Genomic DNA, 24727 nt, shown 5'->3' on the forward strand with positions numbered 1-24727 from the left:
GTTTTGCTCCCTCTCACCCAGGCAATTACAAATAATCGCTCATCCGAACACACTAGCCATTACTAGTAATATTTTCTCCATTTTCCACGCTCGAGTGGAGAAACTGGTGGCTCAGAACGAGACGTTATCTCCGGATCTAGGCCGATGACCCACCCCGCATTGAATTAAGCATCCGCCATGGGGTGTAGACTATCCCCATGGGGTGCCATTCAATCAATATAGGTTAAACGAGAAAATTATAAAAGCGAGCTCAGGTTCCCTTCTTGCTAATTGACTATACCTGTTGTGCCCATAGTTTGGCAAGCCAAAAGTCTATTGAAATCCAACACAAGAGGTACTACTTTTTGCGATAACTTGTTGTAAGTTCATTACGTTTTGATTTCTACAATCGACACACTGACGTTTGTAGATACAATCATGGTTTCTGAGAAGAAAGTGCATAACGTCGAGGCTGCCAAGGCTGACGCCAACATGCTGGAATACAGAGAAGGCGCGAATTGGAATGTCGACGCCGAGTTTGAGTTAATGGAACGCCAATTAGCTGAGGCTGACAAAGTTAAGCCGTGGCTCAGTATTGAGGTGAACTTCACCCAACCTAAATACTTTACTTGGCTGCTTGTCGTGTTCGCTTCTATGGGTGGTCTTCTTTCCGGTCTCGATCAGTCATTGATCAGCGGAGCGAATGTCTACATGCCTACAGATTTGGGCCTAGACTCTAGCAGGTCCAGTTTGGTCGATTCCGCGATGCCGCTTGGAGCTGTTGGAGGTGCATTACTGCTTTCGCCTGTGAACGAGTGGGTCGGACGCCGAAATGCCATTATGGTAGCATGTTTCCTTTACACCATCGGTGCGGCTTTAGAAGCTGGTGCCATCAACTTTGCAATGATGATGGTCGGCCGTCTGATTTTGGGTGCTGGCCTCGGACTTGAAGGGGGAACTGTCCCGGTGTATCTCGCTGAGTGCGTCACTTCAAATCTCCGAGGACGATTAGTTTCATTGTATCAGTTTAACATCGCTCTAGGTGAGGTTCTCGGCTACGCTGTGGCTGCGATCTTCATCAATGTTAACTACGGATGGCGGTACATCTTGGGGTCTTCATTAATCTTCTCGACGATTATGTGGATTGGTCTGGTCTACCTGCCAGAGAGTCCTCGATTTCTAATGCACAAAGGTAAGACCGTTGAAGCTTACTCTATTTGGAAGCGTATTCGCGATATCAACCAGATGGAGGCCAAACTTGAGTTCTTCTCAATGAAGCAATCGGCCGAGGAGGAGCGCATCGAGGAGAGTCGCGCGAAAGGCAGGATGGCATGGTTGGACTTTTTCACGGTGCCGCGATGTCGTCGAGCGATTGTGTACGCCAATATTATGATTTTTCTCGGACAGTTTACCGGTGTAAACGCCATTCTCTACTATATGTCGGTATTGATGAATCAGATCGGATTCAGCAAAACAAACGGCGTTTTTATGTCGCTTGTCGGAGGCGGTTCGTTGTTGTTAGGAACAATCCCAGCGCTTCTCTGGGTTGACAAAACTGGAAGGCGATTCTGGGCTATTGTGACACTTCCTGGTTTCTTTATCGGTTTGCTTCTCGTCGGATTCAGTTATTTGATTCCGATCTCCAATCTCGCTGCAGCGGAAGGATGCTACTTAACAGGAATGATTCTGTATATGGCATTTTTCGGCTCATACGCCTGCTTGACATGGGTCATTCCTGCAGAGGTCTACCCTACCTATCTGCGCAGCTACGGCATGACAACGTCAGACGCCATGCTCTTCTTGTGTGCCTTCGTCGTTACCTATAATTTCACTCGCATGGAGGAAGCCATGTCTCGTATCGGTCTCACTCTTGGTTTTTACGGCGGTATCGCTGTTTTGGGATGGTTCTACCAGATCCTGTTCATGCCAGAGACTAAGGACAAGACACTGGAAGAGATTGATATTGTTTTCAGTCAGCCTACTGGTGAGCTCGTCAGACAGAACTTGCATAACAGTGTGGAGACGATGAAGGATTTGGCGCATTTCCGATTTAGGAAGGTCGCATTCGGGGAAGAGTCTGTGAAGGCAAAGGAGGCAGAGGGAGAGGCATAGGGCAATTTTATAGTTACTGCTACGGACAGAGTTAGTAAGGATGGAGTTGTTTTGAATTTTGTTCTATTTAATGATCATTTTTATGCGCAATGGTATCTGTCTTCCGTCTATAATTGGAATATGTACAGTTGGGATAGCAGCTGTTGTAGTACATCAGGTAGACTAAGGCATTTAGTATAAAATGAGTTCTAATTATCAATAGTAATTGAACATTGCTGTAGAACTGCTGCGAAACATTCTTGAACGTCGCGGGGGATCTATCCCCCACAAAAGCCAATGGCGGTATCTGAGTATTCCGGTGGGATTCGCGAACGCGGAGACCCTAACCCCATGCTCTTGGTTTAAGGCGAGAAGTTAAAACTCAAGTATGAAAACCCAAATGTCACGTGCTGGTGGGGGCGCGGTAAAGTGGGGTAAACTTGATGTCATTGGCATTTGCAAATTATCTCGAAACGCCTGTTGGCCTTCTGGTCTCCCAATTTTTGTATTGTGGAGCTACTACATATTTAGGATATGTGGAAGCGCATGTATTTGTTAGATTGGCTCGCAAACTAGTGAGGAAACCTGGCGGTTAATGTACCGCGACGATTGCATCGAAATGCAGTTTCTTTACCCCCTAGGGAGAAGGAACAGTCCTGACGTCTGAGAGACGTGACAGTATGTCGAGTGACAGTGAGCACGATAATTTGAATGATGAGAAGTATGGGCCCACAGGTTGTATAAACACGGCATGAAAATATTCCAGGAAAGAAGACATGCTGTCTGATCAGGGAAGAGGCATTGAGCTGATGAGCGTGCATTTAAGACCAAAGCAATAATCGACCAGAACAAGAGGTTGTGCTAGAGTAACAGCGACCAGATGGCGCCGCGAGTCCCTACCGCCTCAAAAATAAGCAGTTTAATTGGGGATTGTTGAATCCGAGTTACTGGCCATCGCAACAGAATTGGATTTGGAAATTGATCAAGGGGATCTGATGACAGGGTTCGTATTAGATAAAGAGATATTCCTGAAGGATATCCTAAAGAAATTTGGCACATTTAGCATTCTGATGTTCAAAGTCTTGTTCGAGTGGGCATTCTATGTAAAAGTAGCCTCAGGTAGATAGTTAATTCGTCAAGACAATAGACATCCACACATGCGCACTATTGACTACATCATTCTCGACAGTTCTTCAGAAGTCCAGTATTTTAAAAAATCATATATACCCGAATGGATTGTATTCACGCGTAGTTTAATTTATTCGGACCGCTTGTGTATTGCGATATCGCGGCAAGTTAGTAGGCGTCGCAGCCGCACGATTCGAGGAGAGATCGCTGTGGTCGGCCATCAGTGGCCCTCCCGTCACAGCACCCCGGCATGTTCGGTCCCCACACTCAGCAACAATGCGCCATCTACTCCCATCAACGCTGCTAATAGCAGCTGTATTTGCATTCCACGCATTTGCACTTCAAATTCCTTTTCTTGGAAACCGTCTATACTCATTAGAAGAAAACACTCGGACGGCTACGGCGTTCAAACTACGACACGTCTTCCACCATGGCACCGGGGCGAACGCAACACTGCACCGCCGCCTGGATGTCCCGAAATCGCATGCGTTTGAAGCCGGCATCTCCGAATTCTACCTCTCGTCCGTTTCGAAAAACGTGACCCGGCTTTCCCAGCGGGACCCGGATTTCATGGAATCATATCTCGCTTACACACGCCGCCCCAACTCTATCAAAATAACCGATTTCGACTGGATCCACGAGCGTGTCCGCACGCCCAACATTTCCGACCCCGAAACTCTCGGGACATTAGCGCGCATGACAGCAGACGCGTATGTCGCTGTGCCGGCATCGAAAGATTGGGTTGATGTCGGCGAGCCATACAATGAAACTCTGGGGTTCGGGTGGGACGACAAAGGCGTTCGTGGGCACGTTTTTGCGGATGACGAGAATAAGACTGTTGTCGTCGCTATTAAAGGGACAAGTTCCACTTTGTTTGACAGTGACGGGGATACAGTTTCTAATGATAAAATCAACGTGAGTGTGTTGTGTAAGATCGGCGAGTCGGACGTGCTGACAGAAGTAAGGATAACTTGCTATTTTCGTGCTGTTGCGCTCGGATAAGCTACATCTGGACGACCGTTTGCGACTGCTACCAGAAATCCTACACATGCTCACAAACTTGTCTCGAAGACGCGCTGTATGCAGAAGACAAGTACTACCGTGGCCTCCTTGACATCTACCGGAACACTACGTCACTCTACCCGACTGCGACAATCTGGCTGACCGGTCACTCCCTTGGCGGATCCATGGCGGCATTACTGGGCCGGACGTACGGCGTGCCGACCGTGGCATTCGAAGCACCCCCAGAACGGCTCGCAGCCCAACGACTGCACCTCCCATTCCCACCCGTGCCTGCCAACGAATCAACAATCTGGCACATTGGTAACACGGCCGATCCCATATTCATGGGCGTCTGCAACGGTCCTTCATCCGCGTGTTGGGTAGGGGGGTACGCCATGGAAACCCAGTGTCATTCTGGTCTTGAATGTATTTACGATACCGTTAAGGACAAGAAATGGCATGTCAGTGTGAGCAGTCATCGTATCAGAGCTGTTATTGATATGATCGAGGCGTATAATAACACACCGCCGTGCGTGGAGAGATCTGATTGTCAGGACTGCTTTGATTGGGAATTCGTTTGATCGAACTTTTTTTTTTTTTTGCTTTCGTCAGTTTGCAATTTGGAGTTTGTGGCTCGGTCGGGATATATATATATAATCCTCATTTGTTTTAGGCGTCACGATATATTTGGCACATTTATACATGAGAACGAGAACGAACTTTTGCTAGTTAGTTACCGAATATCTTACAATTCAGAACAGCTACAACACGTACTAATAACAACCGCTCAATTCATACTACAAAGCATCCCATGTTTTTATTATCAAAATTAAACAGAAGTTTTTTTAGACACGCCAATTTGCGGCGATAATAGTAAACAAAAGATCCATATCCCAAGTTGTACATAAAGTGATTTAATCATTTAATAGTATATGATGATTAACTAGTAATCCCTATTAATTCCATTAAGGGTTTCGCTATTTTCAATATTTCCTCTCGCCTTTCCACACACATTATATCAAAAGGCGAGTACAGAACGCTCAAGATGTAACGAACAAACGAATCAAATCAAAAAAAAAACAAATAAAATTACCCAGCACCAACTCCATACAATTTTTAGACGTAAACAAATGACGGTTCAATTTTACTTAGTCGCTATCCTTTTAGAATTCCTTGTCGCGGTCTTGTAAGCCTTGGACGGGATATGGATTGTACATGCCCTGCATTCGCGCGTCGCGTTGCATGCCTAGAGCCTGAACGGCCGCAGCCCTCTGCTGTGCGACAGCGGCAGCGACAGCTCGTTGCTGGGCTGCAGCCGCCGCAGCAGCTAACGCATTTTCGTCGCCGGGGAGGTCATCGACACCAGGTGGGTGAGAGACTTGCTGTTGCGCGCTTGGCACGACGGTCGCTGGATCTTCGGGAGCATTCAGGCATGCCTGGATGAGGTTCTTGCCTTCTGCCTTTGTGACGAGGGGTTGTAGTTTCGGAGTCGTGAATGTGTAGACGAGACCGGTTTCTGAGACGACGAGCAGGAGGACTTGGGTGCCTGTTAAGACGGACAGTTCGTAAGCCTGGAGAAGTTAGTCAGCATTTTAGCGACAACGAAGTACTTTAAGAACAACGCCGGGCAGAAAACACTAGTGATATATAGAGACATGAAATACAATAACAACAATGGACTGGATCATGACATCGGAAGTTGGCAGGTGGGGCGGTGGACGCGTGAGTCCGATTAGGAAAGAACGCGTGGTCCCGAACGGGAGAAGATGACAACAAACTACCCTTTTCCAACAAGCAACTTTTGGCAAGTATGAATTAATCCACCACATCAACACAGTAACCTCAAAAAATTACAGAAATGCAAGATATGGACGCAAAAGGACAAAAAGAAAATACCTTTTTCATAATACCGGCCTTTCGCTTAGAGAACGTGATGTGGCGACGAGACTTGTCGTCGATGAACTTGATCTCGATTTTGCGCCGCTCACGGCCAGGCTTGCTTGTTTCCTCGTCATCGTCGTCTTCCTCTTCTGGCCGCTGTTGCTTGGGCTCATTGAGCGTCTGGGAAGCGGCTGCATCGTCCTGCAGCATGCTCTCATCTTGTGTCTGTTTTGGCGGCATTTGCGGGATGTGATGATATGGTTATGCGGAGACAAAAAAGTAGATCGTGATGATGTGACTAGGTGCGGTGCACACAATGCGGGTTGGGGTCGTAGTATCGTTCACGCGGTAGAATAGCGGTTTGTGCGCTATTCGAGTTGTCTGGGAGGGGGTTGCGAGCGGAGATTGAGCGAATGGGGATGGCAGACTCGGATTAGGAAGGTGCAGAGCAGGATCAGGAAAGGACGAGAGGGGCGGGCGGAGTGCACAAACACGGAAACCCAGGGCAGGGGTCTTCGGGACTTATAGTACGCCTGCGTGCTGCGATCTGCGCCGGCCTTGCGGAAGCGGACATATCATCGACGCGGTTGCGCCGTAAGTGCGGTTCCATGGCGTTGGTTCGCTTGGATGATCTCATTCTGAGCCAGAACGATGTCCACAACCCTATCCTTATGTCGATTGCGGCGACCGTCGACGAAAGCAAAATCGTCAGACGCCAAAACAAGGTACACATGCAATGTACTACTGGATCCAAAGTTCTCCCTGAAGGTTCACACCAAGCCAGTAGAGGCCAAGGTGACTTGGCGCAGCGACGATTGCAACCCATTCAGACGGAATGACTCAATTGAGATACCAGCCCGCTATGCCCAATTGCTGTTGTACGCGCAGATATGGCGCATTCATCCAGTCGCATGGGATTTGTGCTAGATAAAAGCTGCCGCTGCGTCTTGTCCTCGGCGGCCCATGGCCAATGGGAGAGCTCGCTAGACTGAGTGGAAGCATTCTAACACAACAATACGTTAGGAAAAACTAACCGAATCCGGTATGCAAGTAGACGTCATATTATTACATTGAGATCAGTAGAGAATATGAATAAGAGACCTGTCGTCTTTGGCATTATCACCCTTACGAATAATTTATCAGGATAGGGACACAATATCTCTACTGAGCTACGCTTAGGTTATACCAAATCCACGGTAACATCTCGAAAGATATCAACCCAAGTAGTATAGTATAGATTAATTACGATAATAAATGTAGTTATAGATATATATAAATCAACCAAAACACAACCCTATATTACGAAATTACAAACATACAAGACTAGTGCACCAAGAGAAATCTTTCGATAAACGCTTTTTACACGTCGATGATACTATATAGTAGTGGGAGCAGGTGTGTACAAGCGATGCGAGATACTTAGTAGGCCTGTCTCAATTTTCTTCTGGCGTCAACCTTCCTGTAGACGAAGAGACTAAAGAGGCCGATGCCTGCAAGCAAGTTGTTAGCCATCCGACTTTTTCCTGGAAACTACAATCAAGAAATTTCGAAAGCACTATTTGAGACATACCAACAACACCGACAATGCAGAAAACGAGAATAACTCCGGGAGGCAACATTTTGTGATTTGTACCTGCAAGATTAACAGTCAGGGATGCGCTCATGAAATAAGATTGCCTGCTCAACGAAGCAATTGAAAAATGCGATATTCGATAGCGGATGCACTAAATGAACAAAGGACGTACAGAATAAAGTTCGTCGACAACAAGGGCCAAAGACTGAAGTCGGTAGACAGAACGAGGGAAGATGACAGTTAGGTATAGAACAGAGTGACGAAAGAGGATGGAGCGAGCAATAAATAATAAAATCCAAAAGGTGCACTGAGCACCGTAGAGGGCGAAGCTGGGCAAAGGCACTGCGCAGGTAACAACACCGCAACCCAGACCGACTTAGTCAAAGCAGGCTGACCCGAACAACCCAAACAATAATAGAGCGTATTTATTTTTACTGCTGGTCTACAAATTCTTGTCGAGCAAAATGATTGCGGGTCTGCAACCTGCTAAGCTGCCCCAGAAGAGGGCATACAAGCTAATTCTTAAACGCTTACTGAATTACGCAAAGCACACAGATTCGGTGTTTATGAGCGGTGGATCTTCTGCACGGCGATTGGCCCGCAGAACGATTGCCACTGAAATTAGTGTGCCGGACTCCGACTTTTTCGGCAATTAAGCCGAGTTGGCGCCAAGCCAGTTAGTCTGTCTCCAACCAGACAACAAAACAATAAATACAAAATGGTCCAGAATAAATGTATTTGTTCTGCTAGACCGCGAATCCTATCGATTGCGCATTCCACGCACCGACAGCATCCAGGGCGCACGCAGTGCGCGCGCCACAAACTCGGTCCATATCATAAACAAATAGCAGATTAGTAATATTGCAGAAATGTTCATCCTATTTTGCTGGCTCCGAAAGGTGCTGGCAACGTAGCTCAGCCCGAGTATGTAACTTTTGCACGCGACTAACTTCTTGTTGCGTCGACATGCTGTTATCTGCCAGTGCGCTATTTTGTAGTTAACCGACCAATGTGCGGCTTGAGGGATTTAGACTCGTTTGGTAAGCGATGAAATGCTGTACTGGACAATTTACTGTTTTAGGCTTAGGATCACTCTGCAACTTTTCAGCTGTACTTTGTACGGGCAGCGTGTCCTTCATCGATCTAATTATGCCCATAAAATATCGAGAGCCAACGTTCTGAGTTGTACATTGATATTTTCACAAGTAGATGTTGCAGCTGACTAGTTATCACTCGATTCATGGCATTGAAATTGATGCAAATGGATTGGAGGTTAAGGCACACTTCGATGTTACGATAATAATATAGACCGAGATAACTAAGGTTATCAAAGAATCTTGGCCAGCACGTGGCAGTGGCCGAGGATGAGGAGGTTTTTTAATCTGCAGTTCAATAAATTGACCATCAAGCTTCGCTGCGCAGTGACAAAAAGCTTAGCACTTTTATTTTTTTTTTTTTTGGCCCACGAACAGTGCAGTGCAGCAATTTTAAACAGTGCGCTTCTTTTGTGCGTTTTGCGCTAGTTAAAATCGCGCATTGTTAATTAATTACAAGTTCATCCGGACACCCACCAAACTGCCATATGTGGCCAGCAGCTGACCCAATCTTAGCTGACGATTGATTTAACAAGCCTACTTATGTTTACTAAGCGAATCTCCTCGACATCCTACAAAATCATATTTTATGATATGCCGAAGAAAGGATCCGGCCAAAAGCTGCGTCAATAATCAGTGCTCACACGCCACATCGTAAACCACAGGGTAGTTAAGCTTTGTGTTGTGCACTGCAACATAAAGGCAAAACCTTAAGATTTTGAGCTTAACGGACCCGCCCCCTGGCTGAAGTTGCAACTTCAACTGGGTTTGACTTTTTGCACTAGCGGGCTCCATCTCGCATCGACTTTGAGCAGCTCGCCTTCGCTATCGCAAATAGCATCGTCATCGCCGTCGCCTCTTCGTCTCCAACAAAGCTCGCTGCACCCACTCACTGGTCATACCTCTTTCTACCGTAATAATTTTGTTCATCACATGAAAAAAGCCCTCGTCCGTCTGCGTCCGTCGCTATCTGCGCTCGCCTCGCCGCTCGCTGGTTTTGACGAGTTCTACATCGTACTAAACGAGCCCCACCGCGTCTGGACCCCAGGCGACTCCGTATCTGGCGTCGTTGTCCTCGACCTGCCAAAGCCCGTTCGTACCGTCCAGCTCCGTCTTCGCCTGCTCGGCCAGCTCACCATCCGCAACCCGCTCGTCAAAGGCCCGTCCTTTCGTCATGTCTTGTGCCACGAGGAGATCGTACTCTGGGACGCCGGCGAACGCAGCCCCTCCGACAATGTTGACGCCGCCGACGTCTCGAACGTTGATCTCGACGCAGAAGCCGCGGTCGCTGCTGCATCCACCGAAACTCGAGTCCCTGAATCCGCGCCAAATAGTTCCAGCATATCGCCTGCCCGGTCCATAGACAGCACCGAAAGTGTCCGACAAAGCAGACGCGACAGAATACTCGGCTCCATCAGACAGGCATATAGCTCAACTTCGGCATCGTCCATATCGTCCGCTGCCTCCACTACGTCCTCCTCCACTAACAAACGGCTTCCTAAAGGTGAGCACACATTCGCGTTCATGTTCGAGTTACCGGCAAAAGGCCTCATGACATCGCTCGAATTTGAAAAGGGCTCAATCGTCTACATGCTGACGGCAACCCACCACCGCCCTGGCCCGTTTCCGCCTATAACATGTCATAAGCTGTTATCCTTACAGTGTCCTCTGGACATCGCGGACTTGCCGCCACCCAAACCGTCAATGTTGTCAGTAGAGATAAAAAAGAAAAATCGGCGGCGAGAGCGCGGCACAGCAACTGCTATCGTCGAGACGCCGGCTGTCGGATGTTTGCGGGGCGAAGTCATTCCCGTCAAAATTACAGTACGGCACGTCAGGGAAGTTCGCAATGTGACCGGCGTGGTCATAACGTTCCTCCGAATATCCCGTGTCTGCGCTCACGATCTCGAGCCGCTCTCGTTCAGGAAAGATCTGGTCCAAACCGTCGCGCCGCTCTATATCGACTCCCGGACACTGACAACCACCATCATGGCTAATATTCGTGTGCCGATGGATATTTTCCCGACGATCGACGAGTACCCGCTAGTTGCATTCAAGTATTGTTTGGAAGTCGTGCTGGATTTGTCGGGAAAGGTCGAGTTGCCAATGGCGCAGAACGGTGTGCACAGCGCGGCCACGGACACTACGTCTAATTTGGCGTCGCGGCCGTATGTCGATACAGAGTTGTTGAAGCGGATGAAAGGGGTAGTTAGTTTGTGGACGGAGATCGTGGTCGGCACGGAGAAGTCAGAGCAGATCAAATCGAATCCGAGAAACGCGCCGGTAAAGGTCAATGTCAACTTGACCCCGCCGCAGAGTATACCGCTCACGCAGCGAACCACTCGGACTCTCACCGCGCCTGAATTTGAGACACCGCAGGTACGGGCTTCTTCGTCCTCACAGCCGGTCGTGCCAGAATACACATCGGCAAACTATACATCGCAGCCAGGCACGTCGTTGTTGATGCCGCGTCGTCAGACCGCGGCCAACGACTCAAGAGCAACTCCGCACGCGCTCCCGCCACCACATCCCGAACATGCGGAAGACCTGCTACAACCTCCACCACTTCAACGTCCAGAGCGACTTCCAGCGAGAGTCGAGTCGGAGAAAGAGCGACTTGCGCGGCTGGAAGAAGCACTTCTACCGTCCGCACCGCCAGTCTCGTCGAGCTCCGAGATGGACCCTGCCGTCCCGACGATTGACGATATCGAAATCGCCGCAGTCGACCACGCCGAGACTTTTTCTTCTTCTTTAGCCACTATACGTCCGACAGACAAGCTAGACCAAGAGCGACTTCGTTTACAGCATCGTGAAAGCGCGCCGACAACACCGGCAGATGCGATACCTGACCAAGACGCAGCGCCAGTATACACGGCGACCGCTCCGCCCCGCCACCGCATAGAGGCGTATGCGGACGATCAGGACGTCTCGGCCTCTGACGGTGAGTCAGATGAAGGGGATGGCGACTGGGTTCCGATGTACTCCCCCAACGCGGAGGAAGAGCATGTTTCCATGGGCGGGTACTACCATTACTTACTAGGGTATCCCGACAGCTACGACATCAACGATACGACGAACGTGCCATACGAGCATTCTGTCCGTCACGAGTCCGATACAGAATCTCCTGTGCCAATGACTACCGGGCCCATTGCGAGCGCTAGCTATAGCTAAATTTTCCTTTTTTCGCATTTGTTTCAGTTTGCGATGCGCTTAAGTTATTGATTTAGTTTGAAATGGGTTGTTTTTATGTTAACGGTGTTATGTGCTTTCGGTGTCTTGGGATTGGGATATGGATTTGTTGCCTTACAAATTGCCTTATTATTTAAGTTTGTTTTTAGATTGTATTTTACATTCCCTATATCATACCAGTATTGGCCAACAGAAGATGATTTGTTGATTGTATATTCATGCTTTGGGAAAAGGCTGTTTATAAACGTATTGTTTCATTATCACCGATTTATTGGCGGCATCTAACCGTCGCCGTCGTTGTACAACTAGATATTTCCCCGTAATATATGACATCTACAATTGCATATACCAAACCATTAATTTTCCTCTTCTTCATTCGGATCAGGCACGATAAATGCACCACCCAGCAAAATTGCCGGCTCATCAATATTATTATGCTCGTAGCTCAACACGCCAATCGCACCTGCCTCAAGCAAAAGAGCGGGGTTTTCATTTATAGTCTTATTCACCCACCGCATAGCAAACGCACGGAGAATATGCCCATGAGCGACGACCAATATGTCTTTCCGCGGTGATTTTTGGTGCGTTCTCTGCAGATCGTGGATCTCGGCAATGATATCATCAAGTCGATTCACGATTTGCTCCGGGGATTCCCCATTTTCGCAGCCATCACGCCAAATATTCCATACTTTCCCGTCTTTGTCCAGCCCGCGCTCCTGCCTCAGCTTTCTGATCTGGGAAGTCAAGAGGCCCTCGTAATCGCCATAGTTCCACTCCTGCACACGGTCGTCGATAACCACCCTGTCGGCACCGCATTTATCCTCGCCCACAAGTAACTCGAACGTGCGTCGCGCTCGAAGTCGTGGAGAAACATAGACTTTGAGGATATGCCGGGGGTCAATTAATCTATCCTTCCCCACCATGGCGCGACCAGTTGCTGAAACCCGACGCTCGCCGTTGGCTGTGAGCGGCAGATTGGTGAAGGACGTGTGTTGTCCGGAAAGCGACCATTCTGTTTCGCCGTGGCGCGCAATAAAGACACGCGGTGTAGCCATTGTCGTTGTCGAGGTGACGGCGGATGCGTCTGAGCACTGGTGAGTGGACGTGGGATCGAGACGGGTATATATTATATAGCAAGGCGGTAGATAATGCGGATAGCCTTCCTCGACTCGGGCCTTGGGCCGCACGGGGATGAGCCGACCGATGCCGTCGGTTGTGACCACTTTATAGGACAAGCGAAGTTCGATCGCATATATCGTGGCTTAATTGCGTAGAACATTTGGGTGAAAATGTTAATTGAATGCAAGCTACTTGTGCTTTGGTTATTAATTTGTTATAGATAATAATACACGTGCCCGCCAATCATAAAACTGATGTTCATCAATAGAAATATCGTATTGTACTTTCTCGGGACGAAGCACGTATACAACAAAGTCAATTACCGCAGAATTGCCCGGTTTATCAGTAGGCATTAGCTTGATACTGAATAGAACTACATTGTTGTCTACTGTTACGCACCTATACAGATGTGTGTGTGAATCACTCTGCATCGATGAATCCCGTAGTTTCTCGGAGGCAGCCGCCCCGCTAAAACTCAGCTTTGCTCTGCGTATCCTTGACTTCTACTACGAATCAGCGGTAACCTCTAGCCAGCAACCTATTCTACCCACGCACATACCACCCACCCACCGTTTCGTTTATTTTGAATATTATCAAAAGGATCTCCGGTACAAAGGATGGGCGCATCAGAATCAAAGCCAACCACGCGGACGTTCGTCCCGGAGGTTCCCGTCCAGTTTTCTCAGGATCTAATCGAAGTCTTGGAAGACATTCCTCAAGTATGTTTCGTTCTCTTCTGTCTCACTCCGGTCGCAATATATTGTTTGCAATAACGGAGTTATCTTTGGGGCCATTGGACATTGAAACTGACGACGAGACCCGCAATTTAGTCCGACTTCACACGCCTCCAAGATAACGCACTCAAGCTCGAATCTTCGGTCGCTTCCGAACTCGACAAAATCAAGTCTGAAGCACACGCAATCCTCTCCGAATCTTGGTCGGCCGCAGTCTCCGTACCCCCTGCCGGTCCCGAATCACTAGCATCGCCAGCATTATTATCCGACATTGAAACATTCAAAAAACATCTCGTCGAGCGCCAACAACTGCTGGAAAAACGCGCTGAGGAAAGCAAGAAGAGTGGCTATGAGACGCCGAGGGAGAAGTTGATTGACTGTTTGGGCAAGAATGGTAGGCGGCCTCTGGTGTGTTTGGAGGAGTTTAATGCTTTCAAGGAAAAGTTAGACAGTATTATCGCTTGAAGTTAAGATGTTTAGGTGCCTATAGATTGGAGTATCCTTCACTGACCTGGCGTGGTTTGTATTTATATCTATGTGGCAATACACCTTACTTTTCAACACAACTTACAAAGTAATAAAATGTAACCTAAAATATCGACAATTTATAACATATGCACAATGCCGCACTATCCAATCAGACTTCGATACTGCGATACAACAAAATCAGCGCCGAGTCGCTCTCTCCGCCACCTGCCATCGACTCGATCTTTGCCTGATCCACAACACTGACCTTGTCATCATTAAACCGCCACCACTTTGGCTCCTCCTTCTGCGCGGCAGTACCCACTGCTCTCGCCTCCGTGACAGCAGAAGCAGATTCCGCAGGATTCAGCTTGCTCCAGCACTGATAATGGCCTGAGTCAGCAGACTTGCCCTGATGCGAAATCACGCCGATAAGCTCATACAGCCCTGTCACGCTCGAGCCCTCGTCCGTCCTAAGACCAGGGTCAACAGATGCTTCAACCTCAGCCTGTAACTTCACAATTTCATCCTCCTTCTTCTCACCCGCACCCGCACCCGCTCCGACGCCTTCAGACCCGTCATCGGCCGCTAAAATCGTCCGCGCGCGCTTTGCAGCCCGGATCTTCTCCTCTTTCGCTTTCCGTAACTCACGGACTTTATCCCGGACGTTAATCAGCTTCCCGCGCAACTCGTCCTCGCACAAATCAGAAACATCCAGTTCAAATGGGAACGTCACTTTGCGCAAAATTTTTGATTTCTTGCCAGTATCTCTTCGCCAGTAAAAGCGCATGAAATGAACAGTTAGATATTTCGGTAACCGCGTGATCTTCTTTTCGAGCTGAAACTGCGCATTACGGCCCAAAACTTCCGAATTCTTCTCAATCGTCTCCTTTAACGACGCCATGAGACCATTCTTTAGAAAGTTGGTCTCGCCTGTGATATGGCAGTCCAGTTTGAGGAATTGCTCTGATCCCATTACAGCAGGCTCGACATCGGATTCGAGACATTTCATGCTGGTAGAGAAGGTGCCCGTCATATACTTGTCGACAAATGACTGAGCGGTTGGTGACGAGTGCTTGAGCGACGCGTTGACTACAGATAAAATTTGCGACCATGCTTCTTCGGCGTCTTGCTGCTTGTAGCGACCTTCTTCTTCTTCTGCAAATTGCGGGAATACCAGTCGAAGCGTCTGTCATCATTAGCAAAAGTTTTGTGACTATGGTTAATATTGACGACGTACCTGGAGAAACGGGAGCGGAAAGTACGCGATAGTCTGTTGCTTCATGTCGCGGTACAGATCGCGCAAGCTCTTTGTCAGAGTAAACCGTCCGCCAAGCGAAATCGACGCTGCTGCCGCACCACTTGTCGACGTCTCAAATCTGAATTCATTAGCCACTCTTCTCAAGTACCATGTCAGCAACGCACTGGTTGAGTTCCTCGCTTAACTCAGGCATCAAGCGAAGACATTGCAACGTCGAGTTCAAGTAGCATGTATTCCCGAGGTTGACCAATCCAATCGGCGTCTTCGACTGCTTCCCCATCAGCCACAACTTATCAATCTGGTAAGGCCGACACACTTACAGTCTGAGCAACCTGTTGATCCGTCATGTCCTCCACAAACGTCATCTTGGTAGCCGGCTCCTTAGGCAAGTCACCAGCTGTACCAAGCATCATCAGGGTCTGATTCGGCTTAAGCCCCAAAGTATTCAAATCCGTATCATTCTTGAGTTGACCACCCTAAACTCAGGCGTTAGGCTTAACTGCATTTCGAGGCAATATCATCCATTCCCTTGAATCATTGTAACTCAAAGTAAAACACGTAATCACCTTCACGAGAATTTTCTGACGATCAGGATCAACCCCAGTTAGACTGTAGAGCTGGAACTTAAGGACTTCGCCGGGTTCATCGAGGTCGACTTCGACGTCGTATTTTTTGCCCGAGTGGCGGATGACAACTTATTAACATGTTAGCTTTTGTGTCCATATTACAAAACTAATCAATTAAGCGAATCGTGACCAATACTAACTTGGTATAACAGTCATGTCGTAAGGTCTAGATCTAGATATCGATATATTTGTAAGTGTCAGCGGAGGTCAATAACTTATATGACGAACTCTAGGTGATGAGGGGCACTCCCTGACCGTCTCCGTCACGCTACTCTGGTACGGGTGACAATATGGCTCGCGTCGCATTCCCACCGCAATCCCGGGGCCGAGTTACGTACGTATCAGAACCACAGATTACCATACCGGTCGTATCCGGAAGCAGACTCATCGCTATATAATGGTCAGTATTTGTCTGATGCAATTGCTGATTCAGATTGATCTCTCGGATTGCAATTGGCCTACGCGCAAAGCACTGTCGTTGTGGTACTGCTGATACCAACGATCCAGTGTATCCTTTGTATTTTAGTATGGATATGACGACTGACGAACTATTAGTCTCAATCATTGCGGCCTTATCTTGACTGCGTCAGGAGCTCCTTGACGGCGGCAATATGCCTGGAGAATTTCTCGTCGCAGGTCGTTGAGCGACACAACCGTCCAGAAGTCGAAGCCCAGTGAGTCCCCACATTCATATCCCATTGTTGCCACGAATGTCAAATAATCTCACACTCAAATCTCTAGAACTTCCCCGGAACTTTTATTAAACCCCCTCACCATCTCACGCAACGAAAACGAAAAAGTATTGATAGAACCAAGCATCAACTCGATACGCATAAGCATCAAGATCAAACAAGCAGACGAGATCGAGCGCTTGCTCGTGCACAAGTTTACGCGATTTTTAACCGGCCGTGCGGAAGCTTTTATGATTTTACGGAGAAAACCGGTGAAGGATTATGACATCTCATTTCTTATTACGAACTTTCATACAGAGCAGATGCTGAAGCATAAGCTTGTGGACTTTATTATTCAGGTGAGTTATACCTCCTGTGTTTGCAAGAGTGCAATACATTAGAGTCTCGCTATGGGTGTATGCTGACGTCGTTGGTAGTTTATGGAGGAGGTCGACAAGGAAATTTCGGAGATGAAACTCTTCCTGAATGCGCGGGCACGGTTCGTGGCCGAAGCATTCCTTACCAACGTCTAAACGGCAACAGAACTTACAATGCATGGAAATTGGGTTGAGATGGCCTATATGGAGAAAGAGAATGTACAGTACCGTGGCCATGTGGTTGTGGTGATGTGTTAGAGCCGATCTTGTCAAAATTATTCGACCTCTCATCAATCAGAGTGATGCCATTAGATCTATCAATCATCGCTTTTCATTCATGTCACTACAAAAATATTGCCGCATATGCATGCGAAGTGGACACCACATCAGGCAGAGCGGTTCCGTACTGGTGTTGCACTGCTAATGTAGTATCTGGATCGAGTACAATTGCGTCTATCCTGATGATTGCAATGTGTTTCGGGACTCGTAGGTAAACAATACGCCGACGTACAGCCTTTCCTTATATTCATCAAAATGACACCGAGCTAAACTAGCAACTACAAGACAGTGTCGGACACGACCTACTGTAAATACACTACAAATATGACTCCTGGATTTATACATCTGGTGACACGCACAAAAACTTAAGATGACCGTACATCTCCGGCATATTTATTTTTGTCCATCAGTCCCGCCATATAAGCAGCGCCGCAGATCAGCTCTTAGCTGGATGACGCGATGAGGACGTTATGGATGCCGATCCATCGTGGGATAGGAATAGCTGTCAAATTCAGGTTACTCACCAATATAAATGGCCATTGCAAGCTCGCTGTCGTGGTCATGATTGCGATGATGGAGCCTCGTCCCCATGTTTTCCTGTCGATGAAATCAGAGAAGGCACACGTTGATGCGCATCGGAATACCATTTTATTAGCGACGCATGATGCGCAGTGACATAAAACTCGTTTAACAGCGAAGATATCGTTATGAAAAACTACTGGTGAGGCAAGGTCCAAATCGCTCGTGACGGACGTCCGCAACTCCAACATCGGCGTTGCGAGGGTAGTTGATTGCTTTTCGCCCTGAGTGCGCTCCCCTCAAATTATCGTTATCGTGTCGAGTTATCCCTCATGCTTCTATTCCAGATTACGTTGACACAGATCCGCGATAGCCCAATGCACTTTTCTATTTGCCGAAAGCAGGCACTCACTTGCACGCGTCTCATTGGCGAACGGAGAAGGGGAAGTTGTTTGAAGCGACCGGCAAGCAAATAAATTAGCCCTTCTAAAAAAAATTCCAATTTCATTACGCGTGATTAAATCTAGAAGGCATGGAGCAATTGCGAGTCTCTGAAATAAAGCTTTAACAGCATTAACTAGTTATCAAATAGGCGTGACCTCTAAGGACAATAATCGAAGTGCTACTTCCTCGCAGTTGACATATGTACATTCCCGCAGCGATAGTGACACAATACTGATCCAAGCCACATATGGTGCTCGTGTCCAGATTCTAGTCTTTCCTAATTATTATAGGAATTTGGCATCCAAGGAAGGGTATAGACACTTGTTTGTGCCTTTGCCGATTTCAATTTAGGGTTATGAATGAATAATGTGCCTGTGACGTAGTTAGGCAGTGCGGATGGGAGCGGCAAGTTCCACACTGAAGAGCGATGTCATCATCGTGCGTCCTCTGATTCTTTCTTGTTCTCTCACGCGCAGTTAATGCCGCGATCTTAAACGAAATCAAGGATTATTCGACAGTTGTTCCCCAGATTCGTGAGTTAGTCAATCTGGTTTAATGTGCAAGTTAGGTGGCGGAGGAGTAGACAGCAACTTTGTATTTACTTGCTGATATTTCTTTATTGTTTCGTCGCCTTGAAAAGTGGATTTAGCACCACATTCGGACAAACTGCGCACATAGAGTAGTTCGACAAATCGCGAGAATATGAGCGCGCCAGAGGCAATAAATTCAGATTACAATAGCACGGTGCTCGACGACTACGGCTATCAGCTATACCCCAACGGCACATTATCGAACGGAACAAACTGTTTTCTTTCTTTCGGTCAGTTCTATCCCGTTATCGCTGACAACGGAACTGTGTACAATGGTACATCATGCAACTACCCATTATATGCGATCAGAGCTCGTGGTGCTGTCGGCCTGGTTTTGGCTACACTGTCCATAGCACTTCTTCCTTTCTCAATGTATAATCTCCGCAAACACGGTACACGTCACACCAACTATGAGCACAAGCGGTTCCGGTTAATTGGCCGACGGTGGCAGTGGTACTGGCTAATATTGGTGCACATTCTGGCGGCTGTGGCCGGATTTATGTCGATCGATATAGATCGCGATTATATCCAAGGTACTTCGTTGACCAGCTACGCTGCTGTATTTAGCACGATTCTACCCGCTTGTCTGGCCTCTGTATGGGAAATGACACGGCATTGGTATACTTACCCGCCTTATTCACAGTAAAGGGATACAATTCTAATTGTAATAGGGGTTCGTTTGAGGAAAGACGGCTGTTTGAGGCTGATCCGTTCCGATTCCGTAACGACGACCGTAGATCGATGGTTCATCTCCTTATGCCGATTATATTCTACGTATTTGGCTTTCTTCTTTTCCTTCTTACAGTTCTCCGAAATTGGAGTTTATTGATCAAGATCAATTCGTCATTCATTGTTGACAATCGTTGGAAGGCCGGTGTGTTCTTTGGACTAATAGCTTGGCTAACGATTCTCGCCCAAATAGGCGTGACGTATTATTACTATGATCCGGCGAAGCTACCGTGGAAGATTCCGCTATGCTTTGTTGGAGTAGCTGCGTTAGTCGCCTATAGCATTGGCATGAGTTTTCAAGAGGATATCTCTCCGTTTAACTCTCACGCGTCTGTGCTTGCTGTTGCGTTATGGGGTTATTTGCCCGTGATTTACCTTATGGTTGTCATGAATGTGTGCGCATATCAACAAATGAACGACGATTTGGTTATGCTGAAAGAGAAGGATGAACGAGACCAGGCGACCACCAAAGTCGTGCTTGATAATGTCGCCCAGCATGACCCGATTCCAACGCAACCACAGCGAGCATATACCAATGCTGAAATCAAGGCGTTTGCAAGGGCCAACATGAGAAATGCCGCAAAGACGAATCCTGCTGAGAGCTTTGGAAACAGTGAGGCATCATGTTAATCTCTTTGGTACGTACTGGGAGGCGGACCATATATTTGTTGCGTAGACTTGGATCGGTAGTAAGGAGTTTTGGTGATTTTCATTTGGTTAATTAATGTGTGGAAGATGGGTAATAGGCAAACTAGAAAGAAATAATTGGCTGCAAACTTGAGAATAGAGTGATGCTGAAAGACCGTATGTAGACGTGAAGCATCTAAGTCGGGTTATTGCTGGTTGCGCATCGTATAAATTCTGCACTTGCCGTTGATCAAGCGCGTGATTCTGGAGACGCGTTGCCGTAATCTCTAGCACGCATCCTATGGCTTGCTGTACGGCCACGCACCGAACGCGACAGGATGGATGGCTCGTCATTATTAGATCATCTGGGTTGACCGTTCTCAATTGGCATCACTCCAGTGTACAATTAATCCAAATAATACGTTTGACAATGGGCATTAAAGGTACTGAATACGCTCCAGGCTTAATTATTTTAAATGGAAACAATGACGATGTTAATTCGGCAAAGGATTATACCAGACCATAGCGGACAACGCGCCGAAGGCGATCAAAAGCTCCGAGATCAAGAATTTCTTCGGTCGAAAAGTTGCTATTGTACGCATTTTCTATCTTATTAGCTACATCATCTGATCACGAAGCTTACATATATACGATCTAGGACGCGTAAGTCATTTTCAGACTGCGACACGCTTCATGAACCGTCCCGCGCTGACTGCGTGCAGATCAATGTCACTTTACCAATTTCTTATCGCCGTTCGCCAGCAAGATGGGCAACAACTCATGGCAGAAACTGGAGAAACAACTTCTCATTTAATGGGCATGTTTTACCGCACGTTACGGATAATTGATAACGGGATCAAACCGGTATACATATTTGATGGACATCCTCCTCATCTTAAGAGTGGTGAACTGGCGAAAAGATATGTGCGTCGTGAAGAGGCCAATAAAGCTATGGAAGACGCGAAGGAGACAGGTGATACCGCAGAGCTGGACAAGTTCTCGCGGCGAACAGTTCGAGTTACAAAGGAGCAGAACGATGAGGCGAAGAAATTGTTGCGGTTGATGGGAATCCCGTACGTCGATGCGCCATGTGAAGCTGAAGCTCAATGCGCGGCTTTAGCTAAAGCTGGAATGGTATGACCTTTTCGTTCTGCCCCAGACTTTAGGAATTCTAATGACAATCTAGGTCTACGCTGCTGCATCAGAAGATATGGACACACTTTGCTTTGAGTCGCCAATTCTCCTCCGCCATCTGACCTTCTCAGAGCAACGGAAACTTCCGATTACGGAAGTCAAGCTTACTGAAACGTTGGAAGGCCTTGATATGCCAATGGGACAATTCATCGATCTGTGCATTCTCCTTGGCTGTGACTACTGCGAGCCAATTAAGGGTATCGGTCCTGCGACTGCTGTGAAGTTACTGAGAGAGCACAAGGATTTGGACGGACTTGTGAAATACATCAAAGACCATCCCGAAAGCCGGTATAAAATTCCCGAGAAATGGCCATATCAAGACGCCCGAGAACTGTTCCTAAAGCCAGAAATTGTGGATCCCGCTACACTGGATATAAAGTGGGAAGAACCGGATGTTGAAGGGTTAGTTGATTATTTGGTCAAAGAGAAGGGATTCAGTGAAGACAGAGTTCGAAATGGTGCCAGCAGGTTGATGAAAAATCTGAAAACTGCTCAGCAAGGTCGACTGGACGGGTTTTTCAAGGTCCTTCCGAAGGAAGAGACTACTACGGGAGATAAGCGGAAACAGGCTGATAAAGCGGTTGACAAAACCAAAAAGGCCAAGATCAGCAAAAAGAAGTGAAGTAGCGCACCCTGTCTGTTACATTGTATATTAGCCAAATACAAACTTGCAATGCTCGTCATCATAACTCGTCATCCATAAATCCTGTGCAACCTTCAATGACCTGTCCCAAATGCACCCGTGCGTATCTTTTTGACATCTATGCTACTCAATAAACTCATTTTCAAGATACTTTAGTTATCCAGATAAACGGACGATACCTTATATAGCCTCTCTGCCTATTAATAATAAACCTTAACATTTAAACAACCGTTCCAGCTATGTAAAGCAGCCAGAAAGTTAATGTGAAAACTGAAAATCACGCGTCGCGCAAATGTTGTTCCCTCAATGCGTCAACCTCGCGTTGCAACGCGGTCAAATCTGCTAACAGATCTGGTACAGCACTGTCATCGACAGAGGCAGCTTTACTGCTCGGGCCACTGGTAGTTCCTGACGTACTATTACTCAAGGAATGCGAAGCTGCAGACGGGGGCGGTGGTGGTGGCAGATGAGCCTGAGGATGTGGACGGTGTCCTCGAGTCGTCTGCGCAGAAGCGATACCCTGATCTTTCGCATGACTTACCTTTCGCCGAGAAGGCGGGGGCGGCGGAGGGACGTGCGACTTCTGCGACGGCAGCGCAGTCTGTGGAGCACTAGCTCTGGTATCGGGCGGACTTCCAACTGCAGGAAATAGTTGCTGCCCATCAAATGCTGCGTCGAAGTCTACATCGGCGAACGTCGTCGAATGTGCTGGCGCTGATACATCAGGGTTGGAGCTAGACCTCTGTGAGGAATTAAAGGATGGTGTAGAGCTCAGGGACGGAGACAGTCCACCAACTGACGATTTTCGCTTGTCAGTGAGAGAAATAGGAGGCGCCGGCGCAGATAATGACTTTGGCAGCGACGAACTTGATGACGAACGCGAAGATCCAACCGACATGAGAGGTACTGTGCTGGGCTCTGAGGCGGGTGCCATGGTTGCACCAACGACGTGATTGCTGAGACTCATCAGTGACGACTGCCCTCCGTAACCACCTTTCCGTGGGCGAGGTGGAGGCGGTGCCGGCCGCTTCGAGTGGTCAGCCTCGAGTGACTTCCGAGGCGGAGGATTTAACTCAAGTTCCTTTGGCATTACCAGATAATGTTGAGACTGGATTGTATGTATTGTTGGCTGCTGAAAATCATGTTTGCCAATGCTTCCTAACGATATGCTATCATCGGGCGTCATATTTTTTGCTGTACTGGTGCTGTCTTCATCTACAACTTCATCATCGTCGTCTTCTTCGGAAGACGAGGACGACTCATCCACGTCCGACATTTCGAAGATCGGATCATTTTGCTTGGTTTCCGAAATACCAACTTGATATACACTTGAATGGTCTGACACTGCAGATTCGGACGACTTTCGAAGAGTTGCATCGCTGATATCTCCTAGTAACATTTGCGTAAAAGCATCGACAGCTTGTATATCATTCGAGGTTCTATCAGTGCTTCCCCTTCTCGCCTCCCGCGTGTCTGCGCTTACTGTTCGCGTCATCGACTCCGCGGATTTCCGGCTCTCATGCGATTGGCGGCTCTTCGGCTCATGATGCCGACGGAACGGATTAACACGAGTTCCGTCGAGAACTGGCGATACTGGCAAGCCCGACGGAGGGTTCGACGTGGATGGGGCAGTTGAGGCGGGAAGTGTCAATGACGATCGCTGGCTTGCTGAGGGTGACGTCGTAATATCGGATTGTAATACAACCGCTGACTCTTGGATAATTTTAGGTACAATTGCTGTTTTTTATTTAACGGACCTCCCCGTCAACAAGGAGCACGATCCACTCACCTTGCTGGAACACTAGTGCACGTGAAGGTGCTTTCCCATTCAGTACATGTCCTATTAGTCGTACAAATGCATAAAATTCTCCTTTTTCCAGAGTACTCAATGGGCTCTCGAAAATATCGAATATCTTCTCGAGCAGTTAGTAACCACGGGGGCAGATGGATTACTATTCATACACGCACCTTCCACTTGTCCTGCTCTGCAATACCAAATCGATCCGCAAACACCAGCATGTCGTCCAGGGTGAGCGTCAGATGTCCCGGCGTAACCAACTCAGCGAACCAATGTGGGTAGTATCGATATTCCTCCGGCGATAATGCTGACGAAACCAGGTATATTCGCCGATTATCCTCCTCGTCGCTATATGATCCCATCCCTGCCATGGTTCCACTCCCAATCACGCTAATTCCGCGGTTCGATGTGAGACGCTGTTCCGTGGGTAAATAATTCTCGAAACGAGACGAGTCAGATGAGGACGATTGATGACAACTGTCCCCAGTTATCTTGGAACGACGTCGGCGAACCCAATCCGGGACGCGGAAGTTCGCAATGGGCCCTACCGGCCAAATAGATTAGATAGCTGGTATGTAGAGCAACTACTAATTCCTGCACTTCCAATCCGAGAGCGAAATTACGCGATGCCGATGAAACCAAGGCTGGTGAGGCTTCGTGGTAGCGTTCAAGGAAGGTTCGCTTCGATAGACTTTCTGGTTCTAACGTTCGGTT

General features: G+C 47.8%; 12 protein-coding genes across 12 annotated transcripts; 7 read left to right on the top strand and 5 right to left on the bottom strand.

Moving 5' to 3' along the window:
* Window positions 1-282: 282 nt before the first annotated feature.
* On the top strand, window positions 283-2327 carry V1513DRAFT_442774 (uncharacterized protein). Its single transcript, XM_066897707.1, has 2 exons — window positions 283-359; window positions 410-2327. The coding sequence occupies exon 2, from the start codon at window positions 418-420 to the stop codon at window positions 2089-2091; it is 1674 nt and encodes a 557-aa protein (XP_066754157.1). The 5' UTR covers window positions 283-359; window positions 410-417; the 3' UTR covers window positions 2092-2327.
* A 1085-nt stretch (window positions 2328-3412) lies between these two features.
* On the top strand, window positions 3413-4985 carry V1513DRAFT_442777 (Alpha/Beta hydrolase protein). The gene is made up of 2 exons (XM_066897708.1): window positions 3413-4113; window positions 4164-4985. Exons 1-2 carry the CDS (start codon window positions 3475-3477, stop codon window positions 4779-4781), a joined length of 1257 nt encoding a protein of 418 aa, XP_066754158.1. The 5' UTR covers window positions 3413-3474; the 3' UTR covers window positions 4782-4985.
* V1513DRAFT_442779 (SRF-TF-domain-containing protein) lies at window positions 4873-6620 on the bottom strand. The gene is made up of 2 exons (XM_066897709.1): window positions 6097-6620; window positions 4873-5771 (listed from the first exon to the last, which is right to left on the bottom strand). Exons 1-2 carry the CDS (start codon window positions 6319-6321, stop codon window positions 5364-5366), a joined length of 633 nt encoding a protein of 210 aa, XP_066754159.1. The 5' UTR covers window positions 6322-6620; the 3' UTR covers window positions 4873-5363.
* Window positions 6621-7350: 730 nt separating this feature from the next.
* V1513DRAFT_442783 (uncharacterized protein) lies at window positions 7351-7927 on the bottom strand. Its single transcript, XM_066897710.1, has 2 exons — window positions 7652-7927; window positions 7351-7571 (listed from the first exon to the last, which is right to left on the bottom strand). Exons 1-2 carry the CDS (start codon window positions 7743-7745, stop codon window positions 7501-7503), a joined length of 165 nt encoding a protein of 54 aa, XP_066754160.1. The 5' UTR covers window positions 7746-7927; the 3' UTR covers window positions 7351-7500.
* Window positions 7928-9681: 1754 nt separating this feature from the next.
* On the top strand, window positions 9682-11406 carry V1513DRAFT_378002 (uncharacterized protein; the record flags this gene model as incomplete). Its single annotated transcript, XM_066894966.1, has 3 exons — window positions 9682-9945; window positions 10171-11037; window positions 11128-11406. Coding segments are annotated over 3 exons (1410 nt in total), but the record flags the coding sequence as incomplete, so codon positions are not given.
* Window positions 11407-12293: 887 nt separating this feature from the next.
* V1513DRAFT_458036 (histidine phosphatase superfamily) lies at window positions 12294-12992 on the bottom strand (the record flags this gene model as incomplete). The annotated part of the gene is made up of 1 exon (XM_066899668.1): window positions 12294-12992. One exon carries the CDS (start codon window positions 12990-12992, stop codon window positions 12294-12296), a length of 699 nt encoding a protein of 232 aa, XP_066754162.1.
* A 368-nt stretch (window positions 12993-13360) lies between these two features.
* V1513DRAFT_484330 (uncharacterized protein) lies at window positions 13361-14379 on the top strand. The gene is made up of 2 exons (XM_066900441.1): window positions 13361-13775; window positions 13887-14379. Exons 1-2 carry the CDS (start codon window positions 13674-13676, stop codon window positions 14253-14255), a joined length of 471 nt encoding a protein of 156 aa, XP_066754163.1. The 5' UTR covers window positions 13361-13673; the 3' UTR covers window positions 14256-14379.
* Window positions 14290-16740, bottom strand: V1513DRAFT_442792 (uncharacterized protein). The gene is made up of 7 exons (XM_066897711.1): window positions 16371-16740; window positions 16283-16314; window positions 16083-16210; window positions 15837-15992; window positions 15681-15784; window positions 15496-15634; window positions 14290-15444 (listed from the first exon to the last, which is right to left on the bottom strand). Exons 2-7 carry the CDS (start codon window positions 16296-16298, stop codon window positions 14428-14430), a joined length of 1560 nt encoding a protein of 519 aa, XP_066754164.1. The 5' UTR covers window positions 16299-16314; window positions 16371-16740; the 3' UTR covers window positions 14290-14427.
* Window positions 16475-17559, top strand: V1513DRAFT_442796 (uncharacterized protein). Its single transcript, XM_066897712.1, has 4 exons — window positions 16475-16542; window positions 16698-16816; window positions 16884-17172; window positions 17251-17559. Exons 1-4 carry the CDS (start codon window positions 16540-16542, stop codon window positions 17344-17346), a joined length of 507 nt encoding a protein of 168 aa, XP_066754165.1. The 5' UTR covers window positions 16475-16539; the 3' UTR covers window positions 17347-17559.
* A 1342-nt stretch (window positions 17560-18901) lies between these two features.
* Window positions 18902-20732, top strand: V1513DRAFT_413403 (uncharacterized protein). Its single transcript, XM_066895769.1, has 2 exons — window positions 18902-19640; window positions 19694-20732. Exons 1-2 carry the CDS (start codon window positions 19135-19137, stop codon window positions 20379-20381), a joined length of 1194 nt encoding a protein of 397 aa, XP_066754166.1. The 5' UTR covers window positions 18902-19134; the 3' UTR covers window positions 20382-20732.
* Window positions 20733-22254, top strand: V1513DRAFT_442804 (PIN domain-like protein). Its single transcript, XM_066897713.1, has 3 exons — window positions 20733-20978; window positions 21101-21512; window positions 21565-22254. The coding sequence occupies exons 2-3, from the start codon at window positions 21105-21107 to the stop codon at window positions 22192-22194; spliced, it is 1038 nt and encodes a 345-aa protein (XP_066754167.1). The 5' UTR covers window positions 20733-20978; window positions 21101-21104; the 3' UTR covers window positions 22195-22254.
* A 366-nt stretch (window positions 22255-22620) lies between these two features.
* V1513DRAFT_33117 (uncharacterized protein) lies at window positions 22621-24718 on the bottom strand. Its single transcript, XM_066894705.1, has 4 exons — window positions 24184-24718; window positions 24005-24128; window positions 23193-23952; window positions 22621-23065 (listed from the first exon to the last, which is right to left on the bottom strand). Exons 1-4 carry the CDS (start codon window positions 24382-24384, stop codon window positions 22987-22989), a joined length of 1164 nt encoding a protein of 387 aa, XP_066754168.1. The 5' UTR covers window positions 24385-24718; the 3' UTR covers window positions 22621-22986.
* Between the last annotated feature and the right edge of the window lie 9 nt (window positions 24719-24727).

The sequence above is a fragment of the Lipomyces chichibuensis genome (assembly GCF_038497645.1).
Source record: "Lipomyces chichibuensis strain CBS 12929 unplaced genomic scaffold V1513scaffold_11, whole genome shotgun sequence".
Taxonomy (NCBI): domain Eukaryota; kingdom Fungi; phylum Ascomycota; class Lipomycetes; order Lipomycetales; family Lipomycetaceae; genus Lipomyces; species Lipomyces chichibuensis.

What these genes read in the sequence shown, in the direction of transcription:
- V1513DRAFT_442774 (XM_066897707.1), top strand. Translation starts at nt 418, where the DNA reads ATGGTTTCTGAGAAGAAAGTGCATAACGTCGAGGCTGCCAAGGCTGAC.
- V1513DRAFT_442777 (XM_066897708.1), top strand. Translation starts at nt 3,475, where the DNA reads ATGCGCCATCTACTCCCATCAACGCTGCTAATAGCAGCTGTATTTGCA. An exon ending in TTTCTAATGATAAAATCAAC is followed by an intron (nt 4,114 to 4,163) that starts GTGAGTGTGTTG and finishes GACAGAAGTAAG; the next exon opens with GATAACTTGCTATTTTCGTG.
- V1513DRAFT_442779 (XM_066897709.1), bottom strand. Translation starts at nt 6,321, where the DNA reads ATGCCGCCAAAACAGACACAAGATGAGAGCATGCTGCAGGACGATGCA. An exon ending in AGGCCGGTATTATGAAAAAG is followed by an intron (nt 5,772 to 6,096) that starts GTATTTTCTTTT and finishes TAACTTCTCCAG; the next exon opens with GCTTACGAACTGTCCGTCTT.
- V1513DRAFT_442783 (XM_066897710.1), bottom strand. Translation starts at nt 7,745, where the DNA reads ATGAGCGCATCCCTGACTGTTAATCTTGCAGGTACAAATCACAAAATG. An exon ending in CTGCATTGTCGGTGTTGTTG is followed by an intron (nt 7,572 to 7,651) that starts GTATGTCTCAAA and finishes ACTTGCTTGCAG; the next exon opens with GCATCGGCCTCTTTAGTCTC.
- V1513DRAFT_484330 (XM_066900441.1), top strand. Translation starts at nt 13,674, where the DNA reads ATGGGCGCATCAGAATCAAAGCCAACCACGCGGACGTTCGTCCCGGAG. An exon ending in TCTTGGAAGACATTCCTCAA is followed by an intron (nt 13,776 to 13,886) that starts GTATGTTTCGTT and finishes CCCGCAATTTAG; the next exon opens with TCCGACTTCACACGCCTCCA.
- V1513DRAFT_442792 (XM_066897711.1), bottom strand. An exon ending in TTAAGCGAGGAACTCAACCA is followed by an intron (nt 15,635 to 15,680) that starts GTGCGTTGCTGA and finishes TAATGAATTCAG; the next exon opens with ATTTGAGACGTCGACAAGTG. An exon ending in TTCCGCTCCCGTTTCTCCAG is followed by an intron (nt 15,445 to 15,495) that starts GTACGTCGTCAA and finishes TAATGATGACAG; the next exon opens with ACGCTTCGACTGGTATTCCC.
- V1513DRAFT_442796 (XM_066897712.1), top strand. An exon ending in CGTCCAGAAGTCGAAGCCCA is followed by an intron (nt 16,817 to 16,883) that starts GTGAGTCCCCAC and finishes TCAAATCTCTAG; the next exon opens with AACTTCCCCGGAACTTTTAT. An exon ending in TTGTGGACTTTATTATTCAG is followed by an intron (nt 17,173 to 17,250) that starts GTGAGTTATACC and finishes CGTCGTTGGTAG; the next exon opens with TTTATGGAGGAGGTCGACAA.
- V1513DRAFT_413403 (XM_066895769.1), top strand. Translation starts at nt 19,135, where the DNA reads ATGAGCGCGCCAGAGGCAATAAATTCAGATTACAATAGCACGGTGCTC. An exon ending in TGGGAAATGACACGGCATTG is followed by an intron (nt 19,641 to 19,693) that starts GTATACTTACCC and finishes TAATTGTAATAG; the next exon opens with GGGTTCGTTTGAGGAAAGAC.
- V1513DRAFT_442804 (XM_066897713.1), top strand. Translation starts at nt 21,105, where the DNA reads ATGTCACTTTACCAATTTCTTATCGCCGTTCGCCAGCAAGATGGGCAA. An exon ending in CTTTAGCTAAAGCTGGAATG is followed by an intron (nt 21,513 to 21,564) that starts GTATGACCTTTT and finishes ATGACAATCTAG; the next exon opens with GTCTACGCTGCTGCATCAGA.
- V1513DRAFT_33117 (XM_066894705.1), bottom strand. Translation starts at nt 24,384, where the DNA reads ATGGCAGGGATGGGATCATATAGCGACGAGGAGGATAATCGGCGAATA. An exon ending in CAGAGCAGGACAAGTGGAAG is followed by an intron (nt 24,129 to 24,183) that starts GTGCGTGTATGA and finishes CTGCTCGAGAAG; the next exon opens with ATATTCGATATTTTCGAGAG. An exon ending in AAAGGTGGTTACGGAGGGCA is followed by an intron (nt 23,066 to 23,192) that starts GTCGTCACTGAT and finishes TCGCTGCCAAAG; the next exon opens with TCATTATCTGCGCCGGCGCC.